The sequence below is a fragment of the Heloderma suspectum genome, chromosome 7 (genome assembly GCF_057233095.1).
Source record: "Heloderma suspectum isolate Gila_16-S chromosome 7, 16-S_ref, whole genome shotgun sequence".
Lineage (NCBI taxonomy): Eukaryota > Metazoa > Chordata > Lepidosauria > Squamata > Helodermatidae > Heloderma > Heloderma suspectum.
Window position 1 is genome coordinate 88,181,042 of NC_139464.1, and position 17,483 is coordinate 88,198,524.

General features: G+C 43.1%; 1 protein-coding gene across 9 annotated transcripts in view; it reads right to left on the reverse strand.

Annotated features, from left to right (window-relative positions):
* The window catches only part of CADPS2 (calcium dependent secretion activator 2), a 441,065-nt gene that overhangs the window by 66,150 nt on the left and 357,432 nt on the right, over positions 1–17,483 (reverse strand). For 7 of the 9 annotated variants that reach the window (XR_014784449.1, XR_014784448.1, XR_014784450.1 and 4 more), the window contains exons 19-20: positions 14,440–14,581; positions 1,406–1,561 (exon numbers count right to left, since the gene is read on the reverse strand). Coding sequence is in view for 6 of the 9 variants with exons in the window: in XM_084810861.1 (XP_084666987.1) it covers positions 1,406–1,561; positions 14,440–14,581 (298 nt within the window). In the remaining 3 variants the exon portion in view is untranslated. Of the gene's footprint in view, positions 1–1,405; positions 1,562–14,185; positions 14,306–14,439; positions 14,582–17,483 lie in introns of all 9 variants that reach the window. The other 2 variants (XM_084810857.1, XM_084810858.1) reach the window with 1 other exon arrangement.

The following is a 17,483-nucleotide window of genomic DNA, read 5'->3' on the forward strand; positions in this document are numbered from 1 at the left end:
CCAACTGCCTCATTCCAGCAAACTGTCACGGAGTTATAGCTTCTAACCCATTTTTACTGAAAGCATCAGAAAAGCGAAGTAGCACAAGCATCAGGGAAGCAATGAAGAAATGCAAGGATCAGAGAAGCGCCGAAGTAACGCAAACATCAGAGAAGTGAAGCAACACAGACGTCAGAGAAGCACATAATCACGGCTCTCAACGGGGAAACGATGATGATGATGATAATTTCTATACTGCCCCACAGCTGAAGCTCTGTAGGCAATTCATATAAAATGCTGTCACAACAATTTTTGATCAACAGAACATATTTAAAGAACAGATTCCATTTGTCTGATTATGGTGTCTGAACCAGAACAGATGCTAAGTTGCAAAGCTTGCTACTTTTTAGAAGCTTATTGTCCATTTCAGATGCTTGAAGACAGGCGTCTCTGCATAACCCCTCTCTTCCCCCATGGACTCTACAGATTGCCTTGACTATGTTTCTAGGTAGGGTTTTATTACTTGTATGCACATCTGACATCCATCTGAGGAGGTATGAATTCACTGAGACTCATTTGGTAAGTGAGCAGGCTATTAATTCCAATTTCTTAATCTTCCCCCCAAAATTATAGACCCGGCACCAGCTGATTATCATGACAATGTTTTAAGAGTAAAGTGAAGGCAAAGTTCATTACAAGGCCAGCTGAGTAACACAGATAAAGGACGCTTTATGATTAGATGTTTTTGTGATATCATTTGTATAATCATGTTTGATGAAATAAACATAAGCAGATTCCAGCTTCCTAGTTACTGGCTAGTTACTCCCACTGGCAAAAAAGAACTGCAGCATGATTCTGAAGGCTTGAAAGAGCGCAATAGAGCTTTCATGAGTCAGAAAGGCAGGCTAGTTATTCTAGTTACTCTTCCTGGGGGCAGAGGTGCCAATGGGGAATATGAGTTAATGGGGGGTGGCGGCGGCGGCCCCACCCCTTGACCATGTCACTGCCAGGTTAAAACCCAGGAGTTAATGCAGAGGAACAGAGCATACTGCAGTAGAACCACCAGGGAGCTGCTTTAACTTAAAAAAAAAAAGGAGTAAAATGACTTTCAGATAATACAGCTTTTCAAGACGGAAGCTGTTGGTTGGCAGTGTACTGGCCACGACGTCATGTACCGCAAATGACCTCAAACACTCCCAATCTGCAGGAAATCCCCCACGAAGACAACCCTCTGGACCTGCTCTTCCTCCTCCTTGTTGTCAGTGCTTCTTTAGGTGGGCCCTCTCAGAGAGGAAGAGGAGGTGGGCCCTCTCAGAGAGGGCGCCCATTGAGAGAATTTTGCTCAAGAGCCCTCCAAAACCTGGAGCAGGAACTGCTTTCAAATACTGTATACTTTGTATGAGAAATTCAGAAAGTGCATTTATACCTTTTGATGCAGGCTTCTATCATATCACTGGCCATGAGTTTAAGTCTCTGCTCTAAGTGGTGGGCAAATTCTGGTTCTGGCCAATGGAGATCGAAGACAAACATCTGTAGTGCATCGAGTTTCCAGAAGAGATCTTCTGATGTTGCTGACCCATTACTACAAATAAAAATAAACAAACACTGCTAGCAATATTTTAATCACAGCACTAGAAAAAAAGGGAATCACTATCATTTTGCTTTGGCTGTTGGGTAATCTACATCAACTTTAGGTGCTGTGGCACAAACAGTGACTTGGTAGCAACGGCTCAGTGAGGTCTTTCATTTTCTGACTTATTTTCATAATAATAAGCTTTTATTGCTGTGCTGCCATACCACTCTGCTGTGGAAGCACTCATCTAAGGCTTTAAAAGAGCTGCAGATATCAGCAAAGTTTATTTTAGAGCTGTGCACAAACGGCCTCTCAAAATTCTCCAGCCTATTTGTGGGCAGAGAAATTGGGGGGACAATTTCACCAAATTTCTCCTAGGGGAGGAGGATTCTCGAACAATTTCTGACAGATAGGGTTCACTATTGGCAGGGGCTGTAACACAGGTTCTTATTTTTCCTAAGGGTTTTCGGTTTATTGCACTGCTTCTGTAGGTGGCAACAGCATCAACTGTGTTGAGGCCTCCACTTCTTTGAGGCAGAATTTTGAATTTCTTTTAGTGGTATTTTTGAGCTTACCTAATCACTGTGGGGTGGCCAAGGGTGCTGTGTGTGTTTTGTCTCTCTATAACATATCTTTCTATTGATCTACAACCTCCCAGGCCACCTGCAATTTCTGAACTGAAAAAGCTCCATGGGAGGAATTACCTCATGGTATCTTCCTCATAGAATCATAGGGTTGGAAGGGGCCTACAAGACTATGGAGACCAATCCCCTGCTCAATGCAGGAAGCCTGATTCCCAGGCAGTCTCCCATCCAACTGCTAACCAGGGCTGACCCTGCTTAGCTTCCGAGATCAGATGAGAATGATGGCTTTAACTGAAGTGCGGGAAGGTGAAGAGGCTACAGGCTGCCACAGAGATTATTGTACAATGATAGACAGGATGCTCATGCACTCTCCTCAGCCATTTCACAAGTAAGGTAAGCACAAGAACCCCAAACCCAACCCATAAGAACTTCTCTGAAATTGCTTCTCCTTTGAATTTCTTTTCGAAAGCAATTTATTTTCTGTCAAATGGAAGGAGAACAGTAAAAAAAAAAATTGTGGGAGAAATTTTCAGCACAGCTCTAGTTTATTATGCTCATTGGATGCTGTATGTGCCCCTCCTCCAGCACTGGAATGCATATCTACCTTCATTTCTCATTATCAGAAAAAAAAGAACCAAGAGCAATGTGGCCACTCTGCCTTCCCTACACCAAGACTCCTGAGCCATTATTTGTGAACTGAATAGAGCTGAGCCAAGCACTCATCACTTTTGGTTTGAACAGCAGCTCGGGATTGTAAAAGGTTTCTTGCTGCCTGCGGTCCTCGTAGTGGTGATCACCACATTCCTCACCATTATTCGATGCCCTGCTACCATGTGATAGCAGAATGAGGGAAGGAAGAATTGCTCTTGCTCCCATTTTGGCTTTAGATGTCATCATGTAGACAAATCTGATTGGCAATGTGGCATCATCAGGAAGCCAAATGGGAATGACAGGAATGCTTCCTGCCCTCACTCGAGCCTGTGGGAGGTATGGTGGCAAGAGAGGCAATGAGGTCACACAGAAAGACATTGCCCCTCCATTTATCACACCTGGCCCAATCCTGAGAGGCCTGCAGAGGGCAAGCTGAAAATCTTAATTTATTTCCTATTTCCAGAAAAATACACATGATGGGAAAAATCTGCAGAAAATACAAAAGAGCACAGGACTATGACTACAACCACCATCTCAATAGAGCAAGGCTCACAGTTTTTTTGTTCTCTCACCCAGTGTCTCATGGACAAACTGGCTAAAAATTAGCCGATTTGACCATGGCCTAGTAAATACTGGATATGGATGGACAAATGGTCTATGGACCAATGGTTGGGAAATACTGGTCCAGTTCATTTCTGGCAGTCCTATGGCTACTATTTTATAATGAAATATTTTAGAATCCTACACCATCTTTTAAATCTGTGTATGATCCTGCAGGAATATCATGAGGGAAGCGATCATGAGGCATTATACAATCTAATTGGGCAGACCAAAACCAGACTTCTTTACTGCATTTCCTTCACACAGTTTCTTTCAATTTAAATCTATGTTTTTTTGTTATGATCCTAAAACAGAGAAATCCCACCCCTGCAGAAACTTTAATACCTACTGTGTTATACAAATTCTGTTCCACCAGTTTTTCTATTCAGAAAGCCATTAGCTGATGGAAGAATACTTCCATGTTTCACATATTTATTGTTCATATGAACTTTATTTTACCAGGTATGAGATGAGATTGAACCTTGGACTTTTCTTGCACCCTTGCACAAGGAGACAGTATATTGCCTCATGAAATATTATATTCATCTAATCTAGGTTGTCCCTGAATTTGCTAATAGTATTTCTCTTTCAATCTAGTCATGAATTCAGGTTGAAAGAGATAAGGCAGATGGACCCAATATGGTGCAGGTTGTATGCATCAGGATTCAGCCCTTCTCAGATCTCTTCAGAAGAGCAGGGGGAGTGGGATCCTGAGCAGACCCCTGCACTACCAGCAACCCCAAGAAGCCTTTGGATACTCTAGCCACAGGACTAGAAGTCTCCACACAGGTTGCCCGAGTTCCTGGCCAGCTCTTGGAATGTCCTGTGATCCTCAGGGCCACAGGAGTGGAACAGACAGTGCTCCAGGTAGGAACTTTAGGGCTGCTGGTGAAGTACCCAGCTAGCTACATGTGAATCTACTCAGAAGGAGGGAGAAATCTATGTAAGCACCTACCAGGATCAAGGACTGACTGAGAACCAGCATGGGGCTGAGCCTCCAGCTACTATATACACTTTCAATCTCAACTAAGCCATTGGTGAAGTAACAGCTCCCTTGAAGCTCCAAGCTCCTATGCATGGCCTTCTTCCCTGAACTGGGGAAGCAAACAGTAAGTTACTTTCTACTCAGGCAGAGCTATATGCATGTGTTTGTGGGGAGAGGATGTACAAACCCTGAGGTGGAATATTCATGCACCTTGAGCTGCATGAAGAACGTATGCTTATAAAAGGCCTGCATGGTGTAATGCCTGTTCGAGCTCATTGGGTTGAAACCAACCCCGATGCTAGTGGAAGTCTGCTCATGCAATAGGACTTCCCCATGCTCTCCTCCCCCTGCACCCCCCCAATCTGCTTCAGGGGGTCCCCCAACTCTATGGAGCAGACTTGGGGGGTGCATGGGGGAAGGGGAAATCTGTTTCACCACCAATTCTTTTCTGCTGGTGGAATGACACCATTGGTTATAACCCAATGTCTCAATTTGGCTCTTACGTGATGACTTTATGTATACCCTACAATAGGACAACTAAATTGTATGGAAGGACAAATAGAAGGTGAAGAAAGCCAAACAATTCCCACCCCTGCCCCACAATTTGTCTAAGTTATGTGGTGATCTAATAGAACTCAGCCTGTACAAGCAGAACTTTAATTGTTTGATGTTCAGGATTTTAAATATATATATTAATGTTTGCTTAATAGGCCTCCTAACACAAAAGATGAAGAAATTATTCTTAAATGCTGTCAAAATAGTCCTATGCACATCCATTATCTGTTAGTCATTTGAACCGGTCTTATTGTACAGCCAATATTGTACACTGCTTCTTGAAATTTCAAAGAAGCCTAGTAATTGATGCCTCTTACATTTATATGATACAAAGTTACAGTATTTTTTCTTGTTTTTTCAATTGGGAATTGCACAACATTATTCACAGAACAGAATTTTTGGAGATAATTAACTAATCAGCACACAGCAAGGAAAGCTGTGGAAACACAAAGGAATAACATGTTCCTAACAGAACAGCGAAGCAAAAATTTGCCATTGGATACCTTTGGCTGTGTGAATAAAATCCTCTAAGGCATAAGGCTTTGTGTGTTTTTTTAAACTTTGACAATACTGCAATTGTCTGTGGAAACCATGCATAATTTGTGCTGATCAAGATGCAATGCTCTGCACTGGTCCTTGCCCAGCCCTTAAAAAAAGTTCTTGACATTTAAACATATAACAAGATGCCACTGGGTGTTTTCGATTGTTTTTAATCTCTTCCTGTTCTTCCCAAATGAAGAAGTCAACCATCTCATACAAGCAGGGTAGATTCAATAACCCTGGGGTCACTCCCACTATCAGACTACTAGCAAATGAAACATTTTAAAGTACTATCCCCTTCATGGATCACTGCCTTGTTGTGGTGAAGGGGCTTGCATAACTCAGTGAAGCCATAAGCTATGCCGTGCAGGGCCACCCAAGACGGACAGGTCATGGCAGAGCGTTCTGACAAAATGTGGTCCACTGGAGAAGGAAATGGCAACCCACTCCAGTATTCTTGCCAAGAAAACCCCATGGAACGTATCACAAGGCTAAAAGAGATGACGCCGGAAGATGAGCCCCTCAGGTCGGAAGGTGTCCAATATACTACTGGGGAAGAGCAGAGAGTATTTCCAAGTAGCGCCAGAAAGAGTGAAGCGGCTGGGCCAAAGCCGAAAGGACACTCAGCTGTGGATGGGTCTGGTGGTGAAAAGAAAGTCCGATGCTGTAAAGAACAATATTGTTTAGGAACCTGGAATGTAAGGTCAATGAATCAAGGTAAGCTGGAGGTGGTCAAACATGAAATGGCAAGATTGAACATTGACATCTTGGGTATCAGCGAACTAAAATGGACAAGCATGGGCAAATTTAATTCAGGTGACCATCATATCTACTACTGTGGGCAAGAATCCCTTAGAAGAAATGGAGTAGCACTCATAGTCAACAAAAGGGTGGGAAAAGCAGTACTGGGGTACAATCTCAAAAACGACAGAATGATCTCAGTACGAATCCAAGGCAAACCATTCAACATCACAGTCATTCAAGTCTATGCCCCAACCACTGAGGCCGAAGAAGCTGAGGTTGATCGGTTCTATGAAGACCTACAACACCTTCTAAAACTAACACCAAAAAAAGATGTCCTCTTCATCCTAGGGGATTGGAATGCTAAAGTAGGAAGTCAAGAAATAACCGGGATAACAGGCAGGCATGGCCTTGGTGTACAAAATGAAGCAGGACAAAGGCTAATAGAGTTTTGCCAAGAGAACACGCTGATCATAGCAAACACTCTTTTCTAGGGATGTCAGAGAATTCTGCCACGGATCTCGGGGAGGCTGAATGCCAGCTCATTCGGCCCCCAAACTCAGTGGCGGAATGGTCTGCCCTCCCGCCCCCCCCCCGGGATGAGACTTACCTGGGGCAGATCATCCTGGCGGTGGCGGCGGCTCCGGCGGCAGCTCCGGCGGCAGTTCGGCGGCAGCGGCGGCTGTGGGTATTCCGACCGGCTGCCGCCACTGCCATTTCCTGTTTTTTTTAAAAAAAAGACGTGATAGGCTACGTAAAGATTTACGTAGCCTATCACGACTAGGTTTAAAAAAAACACGTGATAGGCTACATAAATGTTTACGGCCGCCGTCATTTGCATCCCTGCTAGCCAGCGGCCGGATGTCCGGCTGCTGGCGGAGCCGGCTGGCGGCTCCGCAGAATCCCTGCGGAGCACAGCCGGCCGGCCAGGATTCTGGGGGGGGGGGGAGGAACGGAGCACCTCCCCCCCCGTCCAGGATTCCAGGGGGAGGGACGGAGCGCCTCCCCCCCACCATCAACATAATCTGCGAAAGGTAAGTGACTTTCGTACATCCCTACTTTTTTCCAACAGCACAAGAGGCGACTCTACACATGGACATCACCAGATGGTCAATATCGAAATCAGATTGATTATGTCCTTTGCAGCCAAAGATGGAGAAGCTCTATACAGTCAGTAAAAACAAGACCTGGAGCTGACTGTGGCTCAGATCATGAGCTTCTTGTTGCAAAATTTCGGCATAAATTGAAGAACGCAGGGAAAGCCACTAAACCATTCAGGTATGACCTAAATCATATCCCTGATGAATATACAGTGGAGGTGAGGAATAGATTTCAGGGATTAGACCTGATAGACAGAATGCCTGAGGAACTATGGATGGAGGTCCGTAACATTGTTCAGGAGGCAGCAACTCAATCCATCCCAAAGAAAAAGAAATGCAAGAAAGCAAAGTGGCTGTCTGATGAGGCTTTACAAGTAGCTGAGGAAAGAAGGGAAGCGAAAAGCAAGGGAGAAAGGGGAAGATATATCCAACTGGATGCAGAGTTCCAGAGAATAGCAAGGAGAGACAAGAAGGCCTTCTTAAATGAACAATGCAAAGAAATCGAGGAAAACAACAGAATGGGAAAGACTAGAGATCTCTTCAAGAAAATCGGAGATCTCAAGGGAATGTTTTGTGCAAAGACGGGCATGATAAAGGACAAAGAAGGCAGGGACCTAACAGAAGCAGGTGAGATGAAGAAGAGGTGGCAAGAATACACAGAAGAACTATACAGGAAAGATCTGAATGTCCCTGATAGCCATGATAGTGCAGTCACTGAACTTGAGCCGGACATCCTCGAGAGTGAAGTCAAGTGGGCCTTAGGAAACTTTAGTAACAACAAAGCTAGCGGAGATGACAGTCTTCCAGCTGAGCTATTTAAAATCCTAAAAGATGATGCTGTTAAAGTGCTGCACTCAATATGCCAACAAATTTGGAACACTCAGCTGTGGCCGCAAGACTGGAAAAGGTCAGTTTATATTCCAATTCCAAAGAAGGGCAACGCCAAAGAGTGTTCAAACTACCACACAATTGCGCTCATTTCACACGCTAGCAAGGTGATGCTCAAAATCCTACAAGCTAGGCTTCAGCAGTATGCGAACCGAGAACTACCGGAAGTACAAGCTGGTTTCGAAGAGGCAGAGGAACTAGAGATCAAATCGCCAACATTCGCTGGATCATGAAGAAAGCAAGAAATGTCTATTTCTGCTTCATTGACTACGCTAAAGCCTTTGATTGTGTGGATCACAACAAACTGTGGCAAATTCTTAAAGTGATGGGAGTACCAGACCACCTTACCTGTCTCCTGAGAAACCTGTACGAGGGTCAAGAAGCAACAGTAACAACTAGACATGGAACAACCGATTGGTTCAAAATTGGGAAAGGAGTACGACAAGGCTGTATATTGTCGCCCTGCTTATTTAACTTATATGCAGAGTACATCATGAGAAACGCCGGGTTGGATGAATCACAGGTCGGAATTAAGATTGCCGGGAGAATTATCAACAACCTCCGATATGCAGACGATACCACCCTAATGGCAGAAAGCAAAGAGGATCTAAAGAGCCTCTTGTTGAGAGTGAAAGAGGAGAGTGCAAAAGCTGGTTTGAAACTCAACATTAAAAAAACTAAGATCATGGCATTTGGCCCCATCACTTCCTGGCATATAGAAGGGGAAGAAATGGAAGCAGTGACAGATTTTACTTTCTTGGGCTCCAAGATCACCGCAGACGGTGACTGTAGCCATGAAATTAAAAGACGCTTGCTCCTGGGGAGGAAAGCTATGGCAAACCTAGACAGCATAGTAAGAAGCAGAGACATCACCTTGCCGACAAAGGTCCGTCTAATCAAAGCTATGGTTTTCCCAGTAGTAACGTATGGCTGTGAGAGCTGGACTATAAGGAAGGCTGAGCGCCGAAGAATTGACGCCTTCGAACTGTGGTGCTGGAGAAGACTCTTACGAGTCCCCTGGACTGCAAGGAGGTCAAATCAGTCAATCCTAAAGGAAATCAACCCTGAGTGCTCATTGGAAGGACAGATACTGAAGCTGAAATATTTTGGCCACCTAATGTGAAGAGAAAACTCTCAGGAAAAGACCCTGATGCTGGGAAAGACTGAAGGCAAAAGGAGAAGGGGACGGCAGGGTATGAGATGGCTGGATAGCATCACCGATGCAATGAATATGGACTTGAGCACACTCTGGGAGAGAGCGGAGGACAGGAAGGCCTGGCGTGCTATGGTCCAAGTGGTCACGAAGAGTTGGACACGACTGAACGACAACAACAAATGTTAATTATAACTATATATAACTGAGGAAAGCCAGTTGGGAAGAAGATGGGTCCTTTGCTGGCTCAGCTTGTTAATAAAATGTCTGAGGTGTCCAGAGTGCTCTGTGATCACCCAACCCCTAGTAAAAACAACAAACCAACACCCCACCTCACAACAAACCAACCAGCCTGGACCCAGATTCCCTAACCAGTTACCACCCAATCTCCAACTTTACATCATTCTCCAGAAAATGAGCTAGAGGAACATCTCAATGATATCAGCTTTTTGGACCATCCCAGACTGGCACTGAGGGCTAAACTGCATCTACATTAAATGCATAGTGTGTGAGTGATTCTAACACTTTTGTTTAATTTAGTGAAAGCATGCAAAGCCCCATTACACATTCTGACCCAGCCACCTTTTCCCTTTAAATAACACCCACCCACGCGGGGGGGGGGGGGGGGGGGCTAAAGAAAGACAAATACCTCAATTGATGCCAACAGAGTTCCCCCCCTGTCTTTAGCCCCTGTGGGGGAGGGGGCTGTGAATTTAAAGGAAAAAAAGTGGCTGAGTGGGAAGATTTAATCCCCCCTACCTGCATGCAATGGTCCTATTCCAGATTGGGGCCCTGCATGGTTATGCTAAGGTAAACAAAAATGTTAGGATCGCTTACATGCTACCTATTTAAAATAATGTATAGTTACCCTTTGGTAGCATTTTTGCCGTGTTTCACAGGGGAAACTGTGTTCTGTTGTATTCGTCTAGCTATTTCTGTGGTGTTCTACGCTGTTGAACATAGGATGCTGGTGATATCATCCCTTTTGGGAGGTCCCAGGGAGCTATAATGGACAGTTGCTCACTCATCATCATCCCAAGCAGACACAATGCTCCCAATGTCTCTTCCTGTCAGACTTCACCCCTTTTTGTCCAAACTGTCTCACCAGAGAGGGACAAGTGCAAATCTCTATTCCACTCCTAGAAATATGCATCATTACTAATTGATATTATAAGAGCCACACTCAGACCTTCCACATTCAAACCTTTCATGGGAACCAGTTCTAGGTGGTTCCCATGCCACAGTTTGGCCATTCTTCAGGTAGGAGCTTAGAACACAAAGGCACAATAAAATCCCTCCTATTGAGCCTGTATCCAGGCTCAGCTTAATTCAACTGGGCCCAATCCAGACACCCCCTCTCCCATACCGAAGCACACCATTTTATGTGATAGGATCTAGGAACTATGGTCTACTACAAATATTCATCGTAACCATATTGTCCCTGTGAACAAGAGTACTATTCCTACCCCTCTGTTGATATTTCATTTTTAGCCCACAAGCCCAACTATTTACCTGCTGAGCTTTTATCTGATTCAAAACCCATAGGGATGCTGCTTTGCCCTCTTGCCTTACATGACTGCTCACATTTCTGATGGTTCTGAGGCTAGTTTAGAATTAATATGTAGGATTTTTTTAGAACTGCAGAAAGGAACAGCGAAGGGGAATAAACAAGTATATTTCAGCAAGAACTCCTATCCTGGCTAATTATATGCTCTTACCTTCTTCTGCAACACATTGTTTCAACTCCCTCCTACTTCTAGTGTGTTTTCCTTAGACAACTCCAAGAATAATTCAGCATGCTTTTCATGTCTAGCCAAGATATCCTCTGTGTTAGCCTCTCAAGGGACCAATCAAAGAGAACACACAGCATTTTGCTCTCTTAATACCTCCTCAACCTTGATGCACAATGCCCCAAACGGACCATTAAAGAGGAGGACCAGCAAAAACAACTAAAAACAAAGTAATTATGTTCCTGAGACTGTGTAATGATAGATAAGAACACACATTTACTATTTCTAACCACACACACACACACACACACACACACATTCATTTCATGCGAACAAAAATGCCAGCAAGTGTGGATGTGTTTGCATCTATTTATTTATTTAAAGTACTTTTACGCCACCTTTTCGGGCAAGCCCTCTCAAGGTGGCTTACAAAAGTTGATTAGCTTCATATACATAGCAGAGATATTATGCTTTCAAACTATTCAGAACACAATCTACTTGCAGTGCTTCCAGTCCAGGCCTCCAATTATCTTCCTTTTACCCACTGACATCTGATCCATTTTGTCATGTATACCTACCAAAGTTATTCCTAGCCCTTTTGCCTTCTCTCACCCTGGCTCTACCTGCCTCCTTGGATTTTCTGATGCCTCAGTCTGTGAAACTTTTCTCTAACCATGGAGAGGGAAAAGACTGTAAAAACTGCAATGAGTGGAAACGCTTTGGAATTTCAACAGCTGTTGTTTTCAGGTACAGCCAGGCTATCTTAGCCCTATTCAGTCATTCAGAAACGCTTAAAATCGACATGCATGGGGAGAGAGCGCTCTAGCCTGCTTGTGGATTCTGTCTGAAGAGGAGAGCCTCTTGTATCTGTGGGGGCTCTCCAAGTAAGACTGCTGGAAAATCAGGGTTCTCAATCATGTGGAGAGCCTCCACTGATACAGAAGGCTCTCGACTTCAGACAGGCATCCACAAGTAGAGGGCAACGAACACAATGAGGGAGACAGGCAGGGCTAGAGCACTCCTTCCCCATGCGTGTTAATTTTAATCCCTTTTTGAATGACTGAATAGCATTCTTGACTTGTATATATGTGTACTCTCTCTCTCTCTCGTTCTGTTGTGTTTGTGTGTGCATGCATTTGTGTGTGTGTGTGTGTGTGTGTGTGAGAGAGAGAGAGAGAGTGAGAGAGAGAGAGAGAGAGAGAGAGAGAGAATATTATTTGAGCCAGTCCTGTAGGCAAATGATAATATGGCAACCACCCAGCCTTCCAGCTATAGAAGCTGACCAGAGAGGTAGTTGAATTTTACTTTAGCACTTGGGACAGAGTCCTCCACCACACTTGAAGGCAGCAGACTAGCTTACTGGGTGCAGGGGAGGCCTTGTGGCCTAAAGACCTCTGTCCTCCAACATCTCAATGCCACTCCCTGTCTCCTGACATTATTAACTTGTTCTGTTTAACAGTAGGCCCAGCCCTGATTATATAAGGTTCATGGTGTATCTATTCTAATCCTAAATAAAGGTCACGCAAATATGATTCTGAAAGAATGAGAAATATCATCTTTTAATAAATATAGATATTAAAACGCATATACCTTTAGCCACAAATATCTAACTCCTCATAAAAGATTCAGCTTAACTTTCATGATAAACATGAAGTTCTATGCAGATAACAGTTGACATTCTGAGTATACAGTAACTTCTTAATTTTGAACAAAATGACATCACGTCATACTTTTTTTAAACCAGACATAACCAGGGAGAAGCTGTGTGTGTGTGTGTGTGTGTGTGTGTGTGTGAGAGAGAGAGAGAGAGAGAGAGAATGAATGAATTTGGGTTCACAGTAGCCATGCATCCCACATAACATGTAGCTAGGCACTGATAGCCTTTTCCGATATTTTCTCTTACAGATATGGGTGTGCACAAAATCACATTATGCCAATATTATGTGAAATTAGACATAATAATCAGAATTATATCAGCTTGTCAAACACATGGAACTTGGTCTTATGATGTTGCATTGGTCCTGAGGAATACACGTATGTCACACTTCCCACCTATCACTTGCAAGCAACTTAAACATATGCATGTGCCAGTATTTACTCCAGCACAGAAAGATTAGATATTATTCCAAAGCAAAGCCAGTAATCGAGCAACATCTATAATTGTACAAGCAACAAAAACCTGAAGGCATCAGTATTTAATATCATCTGGCCAAATTCTTAGGGTCAAAGTAGATGACATGCCATTAATGCAATTAGCATATGAAATAGCACTCACCTCAGTACATCAGACATAGAGGGAATGCTAGAACCCAGCTTGCAGAAAGTACTGAAACCAAAAATTATATGTGGCTTGTATATCTACCATAAACTTTGATTTAGTGATGGGTTTAAAAGATGTTCTTTTTCTTCTAATGTTTCTAAGACTAGTCCTGTTTGCTGAATGCTTATAATGGAAATCCTTTAAAAATTCCCTAATAATTTTACTCTGCTGCAATGTATAATGCATAATTGTGAAGTCATTCCTTTAAAGGACAAAAAATGGATCTGATTCAGTTTAAGAAAGAAAGAAGGAACCCGAGACAGCCACAATCTAATTAAGTGGGAATGGAACTATATTAATATTGGAAGCATCCTATTAAAAGGCAGACTATAAAAGTCTCACGAAAATAACGCAACCAATTGCTGCTGCTGCTATTTTCAAAATTCTTTGGCGCATGCAATGAATTAGTAATAACATGCCAAAACACAAAGAGCTATTGACATTAAACACACACACACTCAAGTACAATAATTTAAAGTGTTTCCACACTGCTTATTAACTAAATGGGAGTAATTATGTAATTAAGGGTGATGACTGCTAAGTATACCACAACAAACCTTTGCCTAGTTAATTTTAAGCATCACCCTACTGAGATTTTACACACCAAAAAGCACAATCCAACAACATTCCATGCTTGGCTTTCAACCAAAAAGCTGTAATTTCCAACCAAATGATCACGAACACCATGCAGTCCAAATACAGCTGTACATGACACCAGCAAGGCCATGCAGAGCTGAGACACACACACACAAACTCAATGTTTAAAGATCAGTCAAGAATACACACGTGGAATCATATAAAGAAGCCATCCAGGTTGGTGTAGAAAAACTAGGTATCTGTGGAAGATTAAGAGGCAAACTTGGAACTTTTGGAAGAGCTACATTGGGAAGACTGTTGGTGATGGTCCTGTGAAGAAATAAACAATGTAGGGGTACAATAAAAAGTAGATTTTAAAAAAGAAAGTTGAGGACTACTGTTAACCAAATTGGGACTAAAGATATTACATATGCAGTCGGCTTAGGCCTTCCGGGTACACTTACTTGACGGGCTGCCATGACTCTTGTTCAAGACCTCTGTGAAGGGACTGGGCAATGGATGATTCCATGAGATCAATGTAGCGGATGACCAAGGGAACAAAAATCTCCTGCAAGTGCTTGTGAAACTTTCCATTGCACAAAAGTGCTTGAAAAACAAAAACAAAAAACACACAAACACAAATAGTTTGCAATTACTTCCCTAGCTTGTAAAAAAAATCACTACAGGCTTAAGATGAAAGAGGCTGAAATTATTTCCTGAAGTGTTCTGTCATAGGTTACTTACACCTTCATCATAAACACTTGTGCTGCTTGTGTTGTGTGAGGGCACTATAATAGCAATCTCACGCCATGTTGTGTGATACTGGCCTGCCATAGTTGTTGATAAACTTCCATCAAAATATACTTCAACCAGCACACTTACCTACTTGGTGTAGCAAGGCTTAAAGATTGACCTATTAGTGCTTTTTACATTTATTAGATGTGGGGTTCAAGCCATGGAGATGGGATTTAATCCAGAAAGAGGTCTGCAGACAATTTTAATGCACAGGTGCACACATGGCTTTGATTCATCTGGATGGGGCTGAACATAGGATCAGAGTGCCAGGCACACACTGGCACTGTTACTTAATAGGCTTAAGCATTTCTGTTAAAAATGGATTTAAATATCTTCTGATTAGCTAAGGGCACAATTCTATGCATGTTTAGACAGAAAAAGTCCTACAACTCCCAGCATGCTTCAGCCAGCATGGACTTTTCTCTGTGCAAACATGTATAGGACTGCACCTTATAGGTCTCCTTAAGGTTACAATTCTATGCACACTTATTTGGGAGTAAGCCTAATTGATCTCAATGGTACTTCTAAGTAAACATGCACAGGATTGCATTGCAAGTGTATTTTCTGATTTGCAACTGTAAGCTACAGTCCTAAACCTAGTTATTTTTGTTTACATTTACAGACGTCAATAGCACTAAGCATATATACCTTGGGCATAAGACTGCAGATGTAGAACTTACATTGCTTTTACTTTGATATTAGGATAATGTAGAGAAATATGGTACAAAACAAAAGCACATACACACACTACGAGTATTACTTAATGAAAAATCTAAATGAAGAGTGAGAAACCTGTGGCTCTCCAGAAGTTGTTGTACAATAATATCCCTGACCATTAGCCAGGCTGGCTGGATCTGATGGGAGTTAAGTCCAACAACATCTGGAGGGCCAAAGGGTCCCCACCCATGATCAAAATGGTCACAGCACCTAATCTTAACAATGGTTTATAGCAGGCATGGAGAATGCCTGATCTGCAAACTAGATATGGTTGTGGGAGGTTCCTCATCCAGCCCACTAACCTTCCCTAGGCCCTGCCCCCTCTCCTGGCTGAGAAAAGCTCTTATCTCTGATCAGTTGCTGATTGGAGATAAGAGCTCTGCTGGGGAGAGGGGGTATGGCCTGGGGAGGAAATTGCTGAATGATTCAATCTTGCTTACATCTGAGGCTTGTTCTGCTTGCTTCTCAATAGACATGCTGCTCATGCCTATTTCTGAGTAGACATGCAGAGGCGTCGTATTTGGGATGCTATCTGAAAGGGTTACTGTGTGATTTAATCCTGCTCATTTCTGAGTACACATGCGGAGGTTTGTCCTGCTTACTTCTAAACAGGTTTCAAATTGGTGAGAATAACATTTGGACACACCCACTGTCTTCTGTCACACCCACTTTGCCTTTGCTGCCACCCACAGATGGAATGCAGCCCCCAAGACCTTTCCCGGAATGGAATTCAGCTCTTGGACTGAAAACGTTTCCTCACCCCTGGTTTATAAAAAACAAAAAAACTTCATAAACCATGGTTTCAATTTAGCTTGTGTCAGTGGACCATAGTTAAGACTAACCACAGTTTGTCCAGATTCCAACATAATGCTAAACTGTGGATAGTTGAAAAAAGGAAATGCTTCAAGCCTCCTCCTTGTGTCTGTGGTGAAGGGAGACTGGGCAGCACACAAGCCTGAGGCTCATTACAACTGAATACAGTCATTGTCTATATACTTCAGCTAAGACTCAACTAAGGGAGGAGATAGAGAACTGGAAAAAATACTTTGATTTTATTTAATCATTTGCAGATCTTATACGTATTCCCAGTCAATGCTTAAAGAGATTGGCTATGGTGATGTCTGCTCTTGTGCCTAAGCGCCATACGTAAAATGCTTAAATATGTTTTATTTTATATTTTGGGGTGGCTCAAACATTACAGGAAACAAATACAGATTAAAAGGAGGTTGCTGGTGGTCCATGACCATTTCCCACGGTACATATTGAAAGATTTTTTTTTAAATCTGAAGAACAGAGTTGGACCAATCTAAGAGATGCATCCCAAGATCTCTTACAGCAGTTGGCGATGGGGAATCTATGACTTTATAAACAATCCTGGGGCGTTACACTCCAACCACAGACTGCTTCCAAACTGCTGCCACCTCAAAGCACCCGCTGGTGCTGCTTGTGCAGTCAGCCTATCCCCAGTGAAAAAGCGGAGGAGAAGTGGGAGAGATCGGACGAGGACACAAATACTGCAATATTCAGCAGCATAGTTCAATAGTATTTTATTTATTTATTTATTATTAAATTTATTAATCGCCCATCTGGCTGGTCACCCAGCCACTCTGGGCGATGTACAACATACAATAAAAACAGTTTAAAACAATAAAATTCTACATAAAAAACATTTCTAAAATACCCTAACCCACCCCAAATGCCTGCCTGAACAACAACGTTTTTAATGCATGACAGAAGCTCATTAAAGAGGGGGCATGACGGAGTTCCCTAGGGAGGGAGTTCCACAGAGTGGGGGCTACCACAGAAAAGGCCCTCTCCCTCATCCCCACCAGTCTAGCTGTCCTGGCTGATGGGACAGAGAGAAGGCCATCCAAGGCTGATCTTGTTAAGCGGCCTGTCTGGTGCTGCTGGAGGCGCTCCTTAAGATAGGCTGGGCCGGAACCATATAGGGTTTTAAAGGTCAAAACCAACACCTTGAATTTGGCCCGGAAAACAA